The sequence below is a fragment of the Phalacrocorax carbo genome, chromosome 7 (assembly GCF_963921805.1).
Source record: "Phalacrocorax carbo chromosome 7, bPhaCar2.1, whole genome shotgun sequence".
NCBI classification, from domain to species: domain Eukaryota; kingdom Metazoa; phylum Chordata; class Aves; order Suliformes; family Phalacrocoracidae; genus Phalacrocorax; species Phalacrocorax carbo.
The window spans coordinates 7,378,552-7,397,631 of NC_087519.1; the positions used below are offsets into that span (position 1 = coordinate 7,378,552).

A 19,080-nucleotide genomic window follows, 5' to 3' on the forward strand; every position below is an offset into this window, starting at 1 on the left:
GCAGAAAGTTATTTTTCTAATACATCTTTTGTGACAGCACAAAGAATATCCTACAGATCTGCAATCCAATAAGTCAGACACACACAAGTTTTCCACACAGCAGAATCTGTTTAAATCTCTCAATCATAAATGCTTGTTCTTTAAGTATAATTCAAAGGTTTCTCGAAAATGTTCGCGACAACTCAGGTTTACAAAAACACTTTTGTAAGGCTATGAGAACAAAACATCGGCTTTATTTTCATTATGGCTTTGTCACCAGAGCTATGAAAAGTGACTCTACTGGAAGATGTATTTTATATTTCAAAGAAGAGAAAAGCAAGAATTGCAGAACAATGAGTGTGTCCTTAAAACGCGTGCACACTAAATGAAAGCTGCCAAGCACATAAACTTGACATTTTAGGTTTTTCAACACTAGATTTTACAAAAACTGCTAGAAGACATAAATAAGAGGCATAGAGGAAAGGGAAGGGCACTAAAACGACCCTTGGCTCCACTTTGAAGTTGCAGAAGCATTGCACCAGGTCAAGAGGTGCTGTGAGTGCACAACTGACATCAGAAATAAAGGCTTTCTCCAGAACTACGCACCTCCTTTTTTTCCAAGCCTGATGTCTAAGACTTTCTCAATAGTTTCACTGTTGTCTTGCTGTTCATCAGCTCCTTCCCCAGTCATCTCTATCAGGTCATCAGAATCCGTCTCAAAATCATCATCTTCTTTGTAGCTGAACAGAATTAAAACCAAACTGATAAAAAGCCCTTGGCTCTTTCCAGTCCCAAAACCCACAGAACAGCACGGACTGGAGGCAAGCCTTCTCCTGCATTTATCCTGGGGTTCAGCACATGCATTTAAGTTAGCCATTCAGTATTTTCCCCTGAGATGCTCAGATAGCTACACTTTTTCAGATTAATGCTCTATCTTGTCCATATACTTTTCCTGACCATGGCCAACAACAGATGCTTCATGAGGAGGTGGAACAATCCCTGCAGCAGAAGCAAGACCATCAACAGAGAAAATTTCCTCTATCTACTGAAAGATTTTAGGTTTAACAATGCAGGCTGCAGGGCATCGAGAGGTTGCATGGGTGCCTGCACTGCCCTAGGAACTACACTTCTCATCTTTGATGAACATTTACCACCAAAAATATTCTTTGAGTGGCTCTTTACAAGTCCCATATTAGGGCTGCCAAAAGGTGAGGAAGTATAGTAGGGAATGGATAGTGCTTTACTTCCACCATGTCTCAACACTCTGTCCCAAGGCATTACCTGTTAGCCACTCTCAGACAATTGGTCCAATCTAGCACAGCTCGTTTTAATCTATTGTTTACAATTCTTAATCTCATCTGGGAGTTCTTCAGAAACATTATGCAAACCTCCTCACATTTGAGAGGGACTGGTAAACATTCCCTCCTTTACAAAACAAAGTAAAGAGAAGTCAGATGTTTGCAGCATGAGCCTGTCAAAAGAACCATATCTCAGTCAACAGATATCTGTGGGGCAGACCTGGTTCTCTCCGCAGGATCACACAGGGAGTCAGGGTGGCCCCTCTGGTGCCCCCTCTTCCCCAGCCAGACAGCTCTCATCACAAAGCAACCCCACGCTTCTTGATACCTGACGTTTTTGGCTGCTCTTCGTCGAGTCTGTCTCTTGGGAGTCTCATCATCTTCGTCGTCATCATCATCTTCAGATGAGTCCGGTTTCTTTCTCTTCTTCCCACGCTGGGGTTTGTGAGGCTTTTTAACATTGGTTTTGGCAACTGTTCTGAAATAAGAATTAACAGAAAGCCATAATACAGCATGTTTTTTCTTAAACATCCATTTTAGTAAGTCTTTAAGAAATCATGAATCTCTAATATTAGACTCCTAGGGATTTAGTCTGCTCTATCTACCATGGAAACCACTGCATCACTCACTGGAGCATGAAATGGGTAGATGAGAGAGTAACTAGGTCCTAGTTTTATTAGGTCGTAAACAAGGGTAATATTGCAGGAAAAAACCCTTCTTCAGCGATAAATAGAGATTACCCCTCCAGCCAGCACAGGCAGAAGAGACTTATGCAGAAAAAGAGACAGACTGAACCAAGGACTCCTTACCTCCTTTGGACAGGTCTTCTTGCTTTGACTTTCTTCGGTTCAGGCTCACTCTCTCCACTGGTGCCTTGCTCCCCTCCATCTTCATCCTCATCTTCACCAGAGACCTCTCTTTTCCATTTGTTTCTACAGTCAGAAATGTAGGTCATGAAGGGCAATCATATTTCCACAGAAATACTTGGCTAAGCAAACATCCAAGTCATCTAGGTTAATACTAGCAGGCCATAATTACAAGAAAAAGTCCAAAACTGCACTCTTGGCCATTCAGTGTAACACATGGGGGATTTTATGGCACGATTCTCTGCTTTTAGGAAGCGGCCTCAGTCACCTAGGTGTTTGTTCATGTAGGGGCAGTATATCTTGAGCGAGAGTGGCTCTTAACACATACTACAACAGTGCCTGTGGCAGAGCTGTAAGTCTTACAACTGGGTGGGCAAATGCTTCACTTTATATATTTTTCATTTCCACTTCTGCATTCCTCAAATGAGCTAGAAAAATCTTATTAGTGCTCACTTTCACTTATGGAGTATAAGCCACAACATGCACAGTTACATGATCTCTTTGTAGCCCAGAAAACGGAGCAAGAATTCTCTTGCCATCTAAATTCAGGCAATTAAAGTTTCCAAGTGCGAAGCCAAATCATGCCGTATCGTTAGTGGAAGAAAGCAGGTTCCCTGTGGGCAATTAGAGCAAAGCTGCAGCTCTGAAATTCCCCTTGAAGGAGAGCCTCTCCTCCCTCCAAGGAGTATGAGATTATTCCCCTTGCTCAGGAGAGGTCCATACTACCACAGTCTTCCCTGCGCTGTATTACCTTCCCTCTTGTTCTGCACTGGTGCGTACAACTGAATGAAAAATTAAAAGACATGGCTATGTTTAAGTTTTCTCCAGCAGGCTGCTGTGCAGTTCCCTTCAGTTCGTTTTAGCGTTTGGGAAAAATAGAAGGTACTTATTAGGTAGAAAAAGGCAGTAAAATAGGACTAAGTGAATTCAGTCATGGTGATCAGGCATCCAAAATATCCTTTATGGAAGGTCTTTTGTTGTAGCAGAGGGTTTTGAAAGATAAAGGACAATAATTTGGCATTTTATTCTCTACTAATCAAAAAGGGGAGAGGAGCAGGGATAAAACACTTTTAAGCATCTCTGAAGGAGAATAAGTAACCTGATGGAGAAGCGAAAGACTGACAACAGAAAGTGAACCTGACTTGTTCAGACTCTGTCACAGGCAAAGTGGAAAAACATAAACAAAAGAAAAGCTGGGAAGTTGCATCCATCTGTACGCCCATATTCATACTTCAATTTTAGTCATCCAAAGTAGTATTACTGGAAATATTAAATAATTTATTTTACAAGCTCTCCACGTTGACAATGCCTATCAAACAATCCAATACTACTGCTTTGAAAACTAAAAAAAGACAAAAGTACCACCATTCAAAAGCCTTTCCCTAGAAACTTACGTTTTTTTCATTTGCTTCTGGCCTCTTCTTTTTGGGCTCTCATTTTCAGATTCACTACTTGCCTTTAATTGAAAAGAAAGAAAATTAGGTTGTAGGCTTCACTCTGGACTGTCTCCTCAAGGGCGCAACTGAAACACATGCACACGGTCTGAGCTCAGACACAGCTCGACTGCTCTTTCACTGCAGCACTGGAAGGATGCTTTGGTGCGATGGGGCTGCAAAAGAGCAGCCAGCTGCCCAGCACCATTCCCTCTGCGCCACCTCAGCTGCAGGGTTAGTGCCGCTGTGCTCGCAGCATGAAGAAGGTAAACCTGCAGAAAGGCTGGAGAGCTCTACTACATCTGTTCTGGAGTCCCTGAGCTTGGGATGCGCAAGGCTGCGACCCACCTACCCCTCAGCATCAACCTCCAATACCTGGCAGATGCCGTCTCAGCGGCAGCAGTGGCCAAGGAGACCTGCAGTGTGTACAATACCCCATGGATTACAAAACCACAGCATGAATTTAACCCACCAAACCTTGCACTGCCCGGCACTGGAAGCAAAATGTACCCCAGAGAGAGGGCAGCTCAGCTGCTGCTACCTCTGCCTATGGTGCAAGGCGAGCATCACTCCTGCCTGAGGGTTCAGAATCAGGCAGCAGCTCAGGCAGCAGCATGACTTTGTGCTTTCTGGACAGCACTTTCAGGGCCTGACGCAGTGCTGAGGCTCAGCTATTTTACAAGGCTTTTAACTGAAAGTGCAGCAGCTGAATGTACTTTTGTGAGCGCCCATACTTGCCATTTCAGAAGGAATCCTGCAATATTTGGGGGTGTTCAGGCTTAGTGTCTGTGATTGCAGAAACTTTTTCAGCCACACAAATGCATTATAATCTCTGCCTTCATTAGAGAAACTTCCTATAAGGAAGGAATTTCTTATAAAAAGACAGTATTCTCATCACAAGAGTGTCCTCAGTTTCCTGAGTTGCCGAGGACCTGACTGGGTCAGAGCCATGCCCTGCTGCTTTGCTTCCTTCTAATCCTCCAGTCTCCACCAGTGAAGTCTCTCTGGCTAAATATATCTAGAGATATTCTAACTACTTGATGTTCTATTTTAAATGTGGGTGTCATTAACTCCTACAGACCAAGATAGCTCAAAAAAACCCTGAAAACCTTTAGGCGGGTTGTACACAACCCCATTTTTGTAAAAACTAGTCAACCGTAAAAACAGATTATCACACAAATAACGCCCCTCAACCAACAGATGACTTAGTCTCATACACTTGCCCCAGAAAACACAAATTTGCATGGAGAAAACTGAAGAAACCAACGTGAGATTTCTAAAGGAGTATTAAAACGATAGAGGTAGCCTCCAAGACTGCTTGCTCTACACGCTTATTGGAAATCTTCCATTTCATACTGCTTTTGGCTGCAGCATTCAGCTTTAGCTCTAGGTGATGCCTGTCCATCACCATGGGTACCTCAGTTTGCATCTCCTGGTACGCCCACAACCCTCCTAGCTACAGCCAGCAAAGCTTACAGCCGAGAGCTGTTCACTCAAGTATTCTGTGAAATGGTGTGAGCTGCAGCATGAAAAATGTCAAGGCTCTGAGAGCTGTGCCCCCCCGCTTTCTTTCTGCATCCTTTATCTCCATTTTCCAGTTTCCCTTCCACCAACAGAAATCTCCTCCTCCCTTTATCAGTGTTTCCATTCAAATATACTGAAATACTGAATGCCACATTAGACCAAGAGCTTTGCTGAATTTCACAGTGGTTTGGTGTCAGATTTACAAGTGACACAATAACACCTTTTGCACTGTATCTCATTACAAACGCGTGTTCATCCACCTGTTTCACGGCCCTGTATGAAATCCCTGTCTCATAGACCAAGCATCCAGGAAGCAGGTGACTGGTGAGCATCACGGAGAGCCCTACCTACCCTTGCAACATAAGCTAAGCGTTCCACAGAGTTCAGTTTCAACACAGCAAAGTTTAAAAGTCCTCAGTTTTCTTTTTCTCTTTTAATCTCTTATCCGCTTTCTGAAGTATGCTGCTTTGCCATTCCAACTTGGACATGTTTTTTGAGAGCTGCCCCTCAATGCACGTTTACTTTTTGCTGTCCTTTGGCAAGCCACCAGTAAAGAGAGGTGGATTTCTCTTCTGCTCTGCGTCAGACAAGATGAGATTTGGAGAAAACCAAATACAACCTTTGGCTCTTTGAAACTAACTCCACTTCTTTGCCAAAATCCCATTTTCTAAGTTTCTAGTGACCATTTTCCTAATGCCTCTAACTGTCCCTCTGCTCTGTCGCTATCTCTACGAAGCTGATGCTCATCTCTTAATGACTCGTCTTTTCCTCACCTCTTTTCTGCCTTGAAAAATTTAGCTTGTGACTGCAATTCAGCCGCCTTCAGTTATGTTTTTTCAAAGACACCATTGTCTTTTTTGGATGGGTGTCAAGCCCAGCTCTATCTCCTCTGACACAGCCAGTCCCCAGCCTGAGTCATCTGCCTGCCTTGTGCTCCCACATCCTCCCTGCCTGAGTGCTGGGAAGTGCCGTGCCTGCAGCCCCGCGCCCAGCCGCTGGTGACTCAGCCTTTCCTCCCCACTCCCTCGCCTACCACAGACCAATGTCACCTTCTCACCAACTCCTCCTGGCTTCCTGACCCTGGGGTGCCAGGCTCCAACCCCTGGCTGAAAGCTGCTTTCTACCATTTTATACATAAAGAATAATAGACTTTTTTTTTTAAAAGCTTAAGCTCATTTTAGCAACCTCTTAATTCCACTTAAACCCACATTTCAGGACCCAGCTGCAAAACTCTATGCTGACTTGCTCAAATCAGCCCAAGGGTGAGATTTGCACCCCTGCCTTGGACTCTGCAGCACAAACAGAGCTTGTGCTTGTAACACTCCATTATCAACATCAACCCACGGGCTTGGGCTGGCGGTAAATTCCTCGATTAAGGAAGCGCAGACGATAACCAGGACACTGGGAGCACGCCAGGTCCAGAGCATGCACCTGAGGTCCCGTCTGCACTCCAGCCTGCCACCTACCATCATCAGGAAGCAGACCGGTTGGGAAATCGCATGCAACTTGAATTTTAATAACATCATCTCCCTGAATGACACAAGCTAAGCTGACAAAATCCGTCTCCAAGTCCCCACCAGGGGTTTTGTCAACCAAGCAAGAGATGCCAGGTGCGCACTCCTCGCTCTCAGGGCCTGAGTACCAGCACTGGTAAAACTCTGCTGGGCTCAGGCTGCCCCTCCAGGGTGCTGCTGCTGTGGCCAAGGAGAAAGATGACTTGCCTTCCCTAGTTCCCCTTCCCCTACCAAACACTATAAACATGCCCAGCTTATTCCTGCACCACTGCTTCCAACTGGACTAGGAACTAGTCTCTTACAATTTACTTTCCCCACCTCCAGCTGAAGGGATCAGCCTCCCCACTCGTCAATGACACCTCCCATCTGATTTATTCTCTTTCCCAGCACTTTAAAATGCACGCACTTTTACTAGATTAATTATGCTGCATTTTGCTGCAGAGCAGTGCTGTACAAAACATAATGATGCTGCGTACGTAGCACCAAGCAGGGCAACGCAGCAGCAGCTTTAATGTTCTGGTCCTACAGACTGTCCACAAGAGTCCTCACTGCTGGCTCAGGGCAGGAGAAAGAGACTCAAGGCCATAGGCATGGTCCAGGCAAGCCTCTTGAGCTCATGCTGCCTAGTAGGAGAGATGAAGGCTTGCTTAAACAGAGGCAAGAAAAATTTCAGACTAAAGTCAAAGTGAGGATTTGCTCATTTCAGGCTTAACAGAGGCCAAGGTCCAGTGCTCCAGAAAAGCTGGAGAATCTGAGCTTGCCGGGTTAGTTTTCTTATGTCTGCTGAAGTTCTCTCTCCCGGTGATACCGGTAGTGTTTGAACCTTCCTCAAAGACATGAGGCAAGCATTAATCAAAATGCAAATGAGCAGAATTTTTTTTTAAATAATTAAACCAACTGTATTTTGGGAACACCTCTGGTGCATGACTCGCAAAGACGCACCGTGACATTTGTTACTAACTCCAATCTCAAACCATCCTTTTCATAGCAAAAGGACTGTGTCTGTTTTGGGCACATTTATTTCTTGACTGCCCCAGAATACTCTGAAAGGCACCTGGCTCTGCACGTCTCACTTCCCCTGGCTGAAACCTGAAGCTGGTTTATTAACTGCAAAGAAAACGCATGGGCAAGTACTGTTTTTACTAAAAATCTCACATGTGCTCTTATTCCTGGAGACAGCTCTAGTCCTCTGAGCAGCTCTGCACCCCTATGCAAAACTGCACTTTCGCTTCCTGATCTTTCAGCCCACGCCTCAGTATTGATCGCAAGTTATCACCCTCTCTGACTGCAGCCCAGAGACCTCTACAACGTGCCCAGTGGCCTCCGGGCAGTTCCCAGAAGGCAATCATTTCTAACACAGAAAAAACCCTGCCCAAACTGCTGGTCTCAGAGGACAGACTAGCGATTGAACAGTGCCCCAAACACTGAACCACCTCCGCCTACGCGCGATCTCCCCTGACCAGGGTGAGTCACAGGGCAGCGCTCAGGGAGGTGCAATGGCTGATTCTTGTTCTGCCCTCTGAGCCTGCCACGCTGCCTGGGCGATGCTGTTTGCTAATACTGCAGAGAAGCGTTAGGGAAGAAGGCAATTAAAAGCTCCTAGACACTGTGCTGGAAGTCCCAAGCAGCAAGCGACAAGGGCAGGTCACTCTGGCGACAGGATTAACCCTGTAAAGGTAAAAAGCAATCTTAAGAGGTGTCAAGCGCCTTGGGTCTCTGCCAGCTCCAGCAGCAGCAAGGAGTGCTCAGCACCATGCAGGCTCGAGCTACGCTATTTCCTCTCTCTTGGCGTTTAGGTCTTCCAAAAGCAAGACTTTCCATCATCTCCTCCTGCTCTTTGCGAGGCCCCAGCACTGTGCTCCTGACACGTCACACCCTCCATCAGACTCTGCTGCAGATGGGAGTTGCCCTATGGGGACCGGTCAGCGTTGCTTTGGGAGAGAGGGGGGGAAAGGGGCGGTCCAATTTTGTTAATGTCAGCTTTCTCTTTCACGAAAGTGGCAGTGGGGTCATTTGGAGGACTTTTTTTTTTGTTTTTTACAATATTTTGTGGTATAGCAAAGTTTTTACATCTCGGAATTTTTTTTTTTTAAACTTTATCGTACCTTAAGTAGTAGGAAATAAAGATATCGAAAAAGAAAACAACATTTGCAAAACCACGTAATATTGTAAAACAAAAAAAGACGGGACTTACCTGAGCCCCTAACAGGGCACTCGGGTCTGCAGCGGAGGTCTGTGGTGGGTGTGACATCGCCAGCACAGTGCATGCCGGGGCATCGCACAGAGAGGTGGCCAGCGAGCCTGGGCTTTGCCGAACTTGAAAAGGAAAACAAAAGCTAAGTCAATGATGTGCCCCGCGCCCCTTCCTAACCTGCTGCTATGCGGGACATCCAGCACAGGAGTCTGGGGAGGCAGGCGGTGGCACTGGGAATGCCACAAGGCTCAACGATAACGCACCAGAGCAAGGAGCCAGAGACCTGTGTCTGCCGCACGCCTCGGACCCCTCGAGCATCCAAACACACACTTCGGTGGTGAAGCACAAACAGCCTGGCTGCCGGAGCGCTCCACTGGGCTCCGCTCTGCTGCAAATCTGGCTACTTTTCTTCAGATTCCCAACCATGTTTCTGTACCTAGCTTTAAGCCCCAAACTTTCCTTTCGGTCTAAGCCTCTCTGGTTTTCTTTCCCCCCTGCTATAGCTACTCAGCCTTCCTGAAGGCCTGCAGATGAAAAGCTGTATGCAGAAAGCCTGTTTGATGTAAATGAAGGTGGCAACTAATTCCTGCATCTTCAGGAAAAAAAAGCAATGTTCTGAAAAAGAAACAATTAGAAGGTTTGTCTGCCAGGTTCTGACCACTGTCACCTCCAACTGAAGCACAAAAGACTCCCCAATATTCAACCAAAGAAAAGTGATGGTTCATAAAGCTGAATACACACAAATGCATTATCAGCGTGATCGATTCCAGGATGGGCAACAATGACTGTTTTGTTGTTGTGAGGTGCTTCTGGGAAGTTTCCTTTATTCCTGGTTGGATTTGTGTTCTGTTTTGCTTTGGGTTTGTTTTTGTTTTTTTTTTTTTCCACAGCCTCATTCTCTCCAGGACGTTTCTACAGCAGAGCATGACTTGCATTACGCCCCATTCCAGCAATCAGATCAGTGCATGCAGATCTCAGCCCACGCAGCGTCCCGCTGACTCCAGAGGTCTCAGGCCAAGCGGATCCAACTGCAGGACTGGGACCTTAACTGCGAGCTCCAACATCCACGCACCAAGCTAGGACTTGGTGTTTACAAGGCAATGCAGACGAGACCCGCTTTTGCTTTTTGGATTTGGTTGTTTCTATATATTCAGTAATTCCTCATCTTTTTTTTTTTTTTTTTCCTTACCTCATCTTTTATATTAAATCGCGATGGTTCTTGTCTGCTTCGGTTTGACCTCCTAACCCCATAAACATCAGGATATTCTTCCCACATCTGTAAAATAAACAGACCATCAGAAGGCCTGCTTCACCCCAATTATTCCTGACATTTTTAGAGAAGTTTGATGGTGAAAGTTCTTTTTTTAAGAAAAAAAATCAACATAAACCCATTAGGGAATTAGCAACCAGTAAGTAGATGGATACTTCAAAAATAAACTGGCTGAAAAGGATTATGATTATTTTGAGGTATTTGGTAACCCTCTGAAGCAGCATATTTTACCTCACCATTATCTTTACAGTGGTTCATCTTTCCATCAGGGTACAAATTACTCTCCAGCTCATTCAGGCTGAAGGGCAGAGGCTGAGATAGCCAGCCTCGGCAAGCAATGGTGCTGAAGGTAAGGAGGCAACACCCTGCACGTGGAGTGGAATGAATGGACGTACCAACACAAAGGGACAATTCACTGTCACTAACAGCTTCCACCACAATTCCTTTCTCTATGGAAAACCCCACCAGCTGCCTGACGTGACATCACCAGCAGCTACTTCAGAAGTGAATTCTGTGGCCCAGCCTGGATGGCAAATGGACCGGGACACCCTGTTCTTTGGCGAGGCGAGGTGGCAGGACTGCCGGTTCTTCTCCTGAATGCACTGATGCGAATGCGGTTTGGCAGCGCAGGACATGTGGATGTGCAGAGCCGACTACTGGGAATGGTCGTGCTCTATTTGCTGTAACCAGGCCATAAATAGTTTAATACACTGTGTAGAACAGCATGCATTTGTTCTTGTTGGATGGACAGGAGAAGGGGGAGACAAGAACTGATGCCCTAAGGGACATGAATGCAGAGCTGTGTTGGTGACACAGGACACCAGAAGATTTACAGGGCAGATACAAACCACCAACAATGTCTTTCAAACACCTACACCAACAATCCCTCTCTCCCCCAGGAGCTTATCCTCTTACAAGTTTTCTAAACCTATTCATTCTCCCTCTACTTCTCTCTCCCTCCAGTCCTTAAATGTCTCTGCAAGCTACTGGCAGGAGAAGGAAATCAAAATACAGTGCCAGATGTAGCAGCAACTTGAGATTGAGAGCATAACGAATACAAAGCTGCAGCCCAGCAATTTTTCTGCTGCTGTTAAAGGAGTAATGGGATAACACTGCACAGGCAGATTGTGAAGGTGTGTATCTGTCGGGCATAAGAGTACAGAGATAAATTCACATGAAAGAAAAACTCAGAATACTCCCCAAACCGTTTGAAGAACTTGTCTTTTCATCTTTTAAATGGCACAGTTTTTGGCTGAGGGATCAACTCCCATGACAAATCTGAATAGCACCTAATGCAAGTTAACCTCACCTTCATGGGTGTATCTAGACAGAAATACAAAATAAACAATAATATAATAATTAATTGCATTGGTTATTCAAGCAGAACAGGTACCAACATGCCTAGGTTAGACCTAGCTAGGGAAAACACCCATTAACAGAGAAATTAAGGAAGGGAGAGGCTTTCTTATTAGAGGGTGCCCTGACCTTTTCATGTTTCATCCATGCTAATTATCACTATGTGTATGGATGTGCTCCCTTATAGGATAATCTTTATGTTTATCATTAGGGACATGCTCTTAGAAGCCCACAGAGGAAGAGCAAGCTTCCTTCAGTCCCCACTTACCAACAATAAAACAAATTTTAATATTGTGTTACCACAACTGCCTTATAAACACATCCTTTCCTGCCAGTCTGAACATGGGGGATTTAGCCATGACCTGAGCCAACAGCCTAGAGATTTATCAGAGGGAGAAGCTGGTAACAGAACCCTTCGCTTATCCCTCACAAGTACATGGGGAGTGCTGGCTGAAAGCACCGTCCTTCTCAGTCTTTACATACGTAGCAACTTTCTCCATAAAACTCACTCGCATGAGCAAGCTGTGCAAAGTGCAAACCATAGCTGAGAACAGGACAGTTACACATCACAAAAACAAAAACAAAAAAACCCCTTACCTAACCTGATTTTCCTCCCTCCAGGTAAACTCAGTTCACCAAGTTCCTGTTTCCAAATGGGGATTTGGGCTCCTCTTTCTCTCCTCACACCACACTGCGTTACTCGGGTGCCTCCATCCCTTGGGGAAAGCAGGTACCCAAGGCACAGCTTCTGCACTGGGCAGGTGCTCACCAGAGGGACCCCACATGCATTCAACACCTGCAATCCCTTTTCCTCCTGCACAGCAACAGGTAGAAGGCAAACCTGGCTATTTGGGGCGGGGGGGTATTACTAGGGGGTAAGCTGGAAAGCTGCAGAAAAAACCTCCAAAACACACAAAGAACCACTGTTCTGGACATAATAAATAATAAAAGTTAAATAGCTTTTTTCCTCCTCCTCTCCTTTTTTTTGCCCCCCTTTATTTTTTTTCAGAGGAAGACAGTGATGGAAACAAACCGAAGCAGCCCAAATCCTAGACAAGCACTTTCCTGATTTTATATCACACGGGGAAGCTTTACTACTTCTGAGGGGGAGGACAGACAGGAGAGAGGAATGGAAAGACAGAGGAAGAGGATGAAAAGACAGGGTCATGTGTCAATGACAGGCGCCTGCCCCCATGCGTACCAATCAGCCCCATTGCTTCCTATGTGGCGCCCATCAAACGCACAAGCTCCTGCTCACAAGGATGACAGCAGCAGGTCACAAGCACACAGACCAAACAGACAACAAGTGACCTGGGGACACCAGAGGTCAGAAGCTGTTTGGTCATCGTGCAAAGTGGCAGGGAAGTTGAGGACAGCTTTGTTAAGGTCCTGATTTCTCCCCTTTCATGGTGGGTATGGGGGTAACATGGCTATGCAGAGCAGCAGGGGCAATACCTTTTTAACATCTGCTATCCTTTCCTTCTTAGAGGCTGGTTTTTCTTTGGTTTCAGGAGGGGTCTGCTGGGATTTTGAACCCGTTGATTCACTTTCGGATTCAGACTGACTTTCAGAGGACTCCGAGCTGCTGTTTGACTCGCTGCCCTGCTCACTTTCAGACTGGCTTGCAGAGTCAGAGCCAGAGGCTTCTTCAGATGCTGAGTGACTGATGGTAGAGAAAGAAGAGATTACATTTTAACTGTACCGTCACAGCTTTCAAATGCGCAGCAAGCAAACCTGAGCCATGTCCAAGCTACAATGACAGGCTTGGAATAGCCTAAACACAGGTGTGAACTGCACTGTCCCAAACAGGCACCCTGCACTGGGATAGTGAAGCAGAAATAATTCCTTCCCAGGACCGGCACTGAATACACGAGCAAGAGTGCAGGCTCCAAATCATTGTACACTATCTCCTGCTCATCAGCCGAAACAAGAAGGGTAGCGGTACCACGTAGAGAAGCATGAGCAATACCAGCAGCACAGGCCCTCCAGGGAGGATCTGGCTTGCTCAGAGTGAGCAATAAGAAAATATATTGGAAGCTGGGGTGTCCAGAGACCATCCTGCTATATTAAAGATAAGCAGTTGCTCCATCACGGCTCTCCACCACACTCTAGTATGGCCAGTCGTTCAAAAATCCAACATCCAATTTCTGAAACAGACCAGCACTAACTACTGTATGCGTAATACTATATATTACAGTAAATATCATGTTTCTTGCAAAAATAATAAATTCAGAAACAGAGGAGCAGAAAGAAGCTTATACAGGCACGTGGCTGGGGCAGTTTCTCTTGGAAGGATTACACCAATGCTATGAAGACTGCATTTCTCAAGCAGCCAATAATGGGAGAGCACAACATTAAATAGATATATTTCTCGCTTTTTTTTTTCCTTATATTAAAATGGGTTAATATACAGAATGTTCACTTAAATGCAGGCTCCTCTACAAAACAAAGGCAGGTCAAACTATTTTAAATTACCAAAATACTCAAATACCTTTCCCCAATCATTCTAACACCTATTTTTCATTTAAAATCCAATTAAAGAAAACGGGAAACTCATTACAACACATAACATACGTCCTAGGAAGGCAGCATTACAAATCCCACTCTGCCACAAACCAAAATGCAGTGCAGCAACAACTGGAGCATTTCTTTCCAAGTCGCTCCTGATCTGCAGCTAGATTTTGTAATATTTAAGGGCACGGTGCAGACGTAACATCATGAAGAGTAAGAAAAACTTCGCAGAGGGAAACCAGATTTATAATTTTTCTCCTTCTGTACAAAGCTACAAAAGTAACAAGATACATGAAAAGCTCTGCTCAGATTTCACAATTCAAGAAAGAAATAATAGAAGGACAAAAGAGCAAAAGCATATGTACAGTTATATACAGTCCTACAGAAATCAACGCACTCTGTAGGGATGGGATCACTAGAGTCAGCTGCTATTCATAGGCGTAGCCACATGGAAATCGGGCTAATTTACACCATGGAAATAAGTTTTCCGCTCTCAGTTAAAAATCCTTAAGGTATCTGTGAAATCTAACCGGGCCGGCCCGCAGCAGCCGTGCGCCAGCAGAGCTGCTCCTGCCGCCCCGCGCAGCGGCCCAGCTGCCGGCTGCTGTCCCCCAGGGAGCGGGCAGAGGGCAGCAGCCGAGCGCCGCGGGAACCGGCTCCAGAAATCCCTCCGGCGCAGGGCGCGCCGCCAGGCTCCCAGCCGCCATTTTACAGCCATCCCTCTTCCACCATCTTGAGATTGTGTTGCAGTGGCAGCTGCTGCTCTGGGTCCGCCACAAGTCCTAAAATGGAAGGGTGCAGCACACGCCAGGAAAAAAGAGCGAGCGGTAAGTGACACTTTCTAAGGTTGAAGCAACAGAAACGGAGCCTTTTCAGGAAGGAGCAGAGGGTGAGCTGTCACCAGTGGTTGCTGGTTTCACCATCCCAGCTTGGTTTTGAAGGAAACGAGGGTATCGCATTGCTCACTCCTAGTAGGACTGGAAAGTCAAGTTGAACTAGCATCCTTCCAGGCCACCCTATCTCCTGCTGTCCCACTCCTACCCGAGGCAACCAAAGCATACAGCTGCCTCGCTACACCCTGCGGCTGCCTGTCCCTTCCTCTAGGTCTTCTGCAGCTTCCAGTTCCCTCTTCCCCACCATGGCCCTCCATCGCTGTGCTCTCCTGCTATGCCCCACTGCAGCGCCATCCACTCACATCTCTCCCTGCTCGCCTGCTGCCCTGCAGCTCTCCGCGGTTTCTCATGGAGCACATCCGCAGATCTGACATCTGCTCCCAACACCCCACTCAACCACATCGCTTTGCAACCAAGTCTACTTAGAGTGATACTCCACTGGAGAATTTTCAGAGTTCCAGGTTTTTTTCAAGAAAACCAAGGGAATTTTATTAGGAAGCACTGCCACACCACTCAAGGAAATGATGCTCCAGCAGCTCTGGGGACAGCCGGTTTCCACGGGCAGGTCTTGGCAGGACACCATCCCGCAGAGCCTCCTGCGGAGACGGGGACTCGACCTCTGTGAAAGAATGGGATCTGGAGGCATCCAAACCTCTACGGTCACAACGCAAAGTGGCAACATCAGGCTCTCACTGAGTCATGTTGGCGTCCCATGTTCCACAGGGACACACGAAAGAGGAAGACACTTTTCTTCAATCAGTTTTATTAGCAATAGCTGGAAGAAATTATAACAACCCAGGCTAGATTGAGGCCAGACAGCTTTGGCAGTATTTGTTTAAAGGCAGAACAGTAATTACCGGCCTCCTCCCACTCTGGAGATCTTTGTTTCTCAAGGCCCTAAGCTTTATTTCAAGAACACAGGAACACAGCCTTCCCGCACACCAATAGCCATAATTCATATGCTTTATCCACAACATTATCTGGACACTGTAATTCTTTTTTTCCAAGATGTGACCTGTGTCATCTGAAAAGAGGGCAACTCCTCTAGCGACAGAGACAGATGTCATACACATCTGCACACACAGGTATGCACACGCCTGCCCTAAGGAAAGAAATGTAGATGCGAAGCGGTATGTCCTTTTGAAGGCTGTTGCAAATTATTATTTTTAATAAACAACCTGTTATCAAGGCAAAAGGATATGTGCTTGTTTTTATACATTGATAGAATAAAAAAAGAGAAATGAAAGGCTAATTCTATAAAATAATCCTTTCTAACTATCACCAAGACAATCAGGAAGCACTGCTACCTGTCACGCAGAATCACACACTGGTAGGGGTTGGAAGGGACCTCTGGGGACCACCTCAACCAACCCCCCTCTTGAGCAGGCACACCCAGAGCAGGGGGCACAGGACCACGTCCAGGTGTGTTTTGAATATTTCCAGAGGAGACTCCACAGCCTCCCTGGGCAGCCTGTGCCACTGCTCTGGCACCCTCAAAGCAAAGAAGTTTTTCCTCATATTTAAGTGGAACTTCCTATGTTCCAACTTGTGCCCATCGCCCCCTGGCCTGTCATTGGGCACCACTGAAAAGAGTCCAGTCCCATCTTCTTGACACCCACCCTTTAGATATTGATAAGCACTGATAAGATCCCCCTCAGTCTTCTCCAGGCTGAAGAAACCCAGGTCTCAGCCTTTCCCCATAAGAGAGATGCTCCAGTCCCGACCATCTTCCTAGCTCTCCACTGGACTCTCTCCAGTGGTTCCCTGTCTGTCAACAGAATATAAAGGATTAGCAACATTATGTCAAGTGAGGCCTTACACTGCACGTAACTGGAGATTTAAGTCCTCTTTTCAGAAGCTACTTTTGGAATCTGCCCTAAGTTCACACCCAAACAAGACATACTTTCAATAGAACTGTAAGGGGGGATAAGCTATAATTGTCACAAAATCATGATTCAGCTAGTCCGACTCCCTTCCAAATTCAGCAGAGAAATGCCTGTGAACATCAAGAAAGCTACAGTTGGACTGTTAGTAACTCCCTTGAAGTGAGAAACTTATAAAAACTGAGATCTGCTAAGCGTCAGCCAAGTATGTTCCCCTGGTTTCTAAGAAATACTTCAGGCTATAATTCTGTTTCAATTAAGAGCCTGCTCCTGACTTGAGGGGTAAGAAAACCAAATCATCCCTTTCCAAGAAGGGCATGTTCCTTCCAAGAAATAAGTAGCTGAACGGCAGTGATAAGACCCTTTACAATCAAGCATCTAAGTTTACAAGGCAATTACAGCATGCCTGAAGCCTCCAACCTTAGAGTTTTAATATTTCACGTATGACTTCATTTTCTAGATCATCTTTGCTAACAGCAACAAAACATTTTATCAGCCCTCAACAAGTACAAACAGTGTATGTTTCCAGAAGGTGCAAGACAAGCTGAAAAAATGACCCAATATGGGTTTCTGGAACCAAGAGCTGACAAGGGAATGGCTCTAACTGGGGCCATTCTGCCCCAGACTTTAACATTTGGCTTTTGATGGATAGAACTTGACTTCAGCCAGAGGGATCAAGAAGGATTAATGACCCAAGACCCTCCCACAAGCCAAGCTCCTCCTAGCATTAAGAATTGTTGTGAACATTTTAAATCTAAACAAGTTTGAATCCAAACAGCAGTGCTCCACTGGGCCTCACAAGCTCACCAGGGACTCAGCACCAGTGAAATCACCCCGTCCAGACTCGGTACTATTCCTGTGGGTAACTGACACCCCGATCTCCAAACAGGTCTCGCCTTGCTGCCACCAAAAGGCTACCGGCAGTTAGCTGGGAGACACCCCCTTCCCTCTCCCAACCATCCTCACTCTGCAGCCCATGCGCCCAGTACTCACCTCATGCTTTTGCCAGCAGCGACTGGGCCACTGGACTCCTCCACGAGCCACCTGAACCTGACAACACATTAGAAGACTAGTCCAGAGAAACAGCAAAATAGGTCTCTGCTGGCTTAGCGAGCAAGATAAGAAGCAAGCCTTTATGGGAACCGGGAACAGTGGAAGTACACTACATTTGGTAGCACAGACAAGTTGCAGAGGAGAAAAGGGGCAAGCAAGACCCCAATTTTGGGGCAGCAGCAAGCCAGCTGCAAGCCAGCTGCTCAGTTTGGCCACCCCTGGGTCCTCAACATCCCTCTCTGGCAGAGCCAAGCGAACTGTCTGCCAACAGCCCAAACATTCCAGTCCCATGGCAACCTTCAAATATACACAAGTCGGGTCATGTGACAGAACCACAGGTCAGCCCAGTGGACCTGCTGCCGTACAGTGCTGCCGACCCACGACACAGCAGCGGGCAGCCGAGCTGAGACTCCCTGAAGTGAGCAGGATGTCTTCTCCAGACCAGGTGTACCTGTCAGATCCAGCTCCACCAGTAAAAGGCTTCTCGTCCCCTGTAGCTCTTCAGCAAGGACTCCCAGCCTCACCCGTCCACTGGCTGCACCAGCTCCAGATTTACTCTAAACCACAGATCAGCAAAGCCAGCAGAGGCTACCAATTTAAAACTATTTGAACAAATGTGTCTTCCTAAAGTAACCTACATGCAAACTGTTGTACATGCAAAGGGACAGTGACAAACCACGGAAGACGCTAACGCACTGACCCAGATGGATACTGTGGTGCTGTTCAACATTTCCTTTGAATATTTGATCTATAAATGTGATGTTCCCTGTTATTATAAACATATACAAAATGCCTACATATATTGCAAATAAAAACATGCGCCACCAGTTAATGTTGATGCACACACCCAAGTCACACAGTAGCTGTAAAAAGCACCAAACACATTAAATTTCTCCTCTAGGCCAAACAAGTCAGGGATAACGACACAAGACTGATTCTGGCCACAGATGATCTGATGAAGAGAGAATAACGTTTGGTAGAGGGGATAATACGTGAACCACATGAGCAAATAGCCAAGCCAAGGCCATACAGACAGCACGCGGGGCTTGCAGCACAGCTAAGTGAATGACACTCAGATTGTGATACTGACAATAGATTCATTCCTAGCTTTTTTGAGTTCCCTTTATTTTATTCTGGAAGTCTATTAAAAAGTGATTGGTGCCTGCCTGTCTCCCAAGGCAAAGATTTTCTGAGTGATAAGAGTTGAGAAGTGTCAGTCAATGCAACAGCTTTTCCCAACTTATTTCCTGCAGGCAAAGGGGGGAAGGGAGGGAAGGAAATATTCCTGCTCTCTACCATCTGTACC

At 46.1% G+C, this 19,080-nt stretch overlaps 1 protein-coding gene across 11 annotated transcripts in view; it reads right to left on the reverse strand.

Annotated features, from left to right (window-relative positions):
- The window catches only part of CHD2 (chromodomain helicase DNA binding protein 2), an 85,478-nt gene that overhangs the window by 26,461 nt on the left and 39,937 nt on the right, over positions 1–19,080 (reverse strand). For 8 of the 11 annotated variants that reach the window (XM_064456172.1, XM_064456173.1, XM_064456171.1 and 5 more), the window contains 6 exons: positions 12,890–13,097; positions 9,998–10,084; positions 3,538–3,599; positions 2,087–2,209; positions 1,606–1,755; positions 586–719 (listed from right to left, as the gene is read on the reverse strand). In XM_064456172.1, the coding sequence (XP_064312242.1) occupies positions 586–719; positions 1,606–1,755; positions 2,087–2,209; positions 3,538–3,599; positions 9,998–10,084; positions 12,890–13,097 (764 nt within the window). Of the gene's footprint in view, positions 1–585; positions 720–1,605; positions 1,756–2,086; positions 2,210–3,537; positions 3,600–8,808; positions 8,931–9,997; positions 10,085–12,889; positions 13,098–17,714; positions 18,013–19,080 lie in introns of those variants that run through there. The other 3 variants (XM_064456177.1, XM_064456179.1, XM_064456178.1) reach the window with 3 other exon arrangements.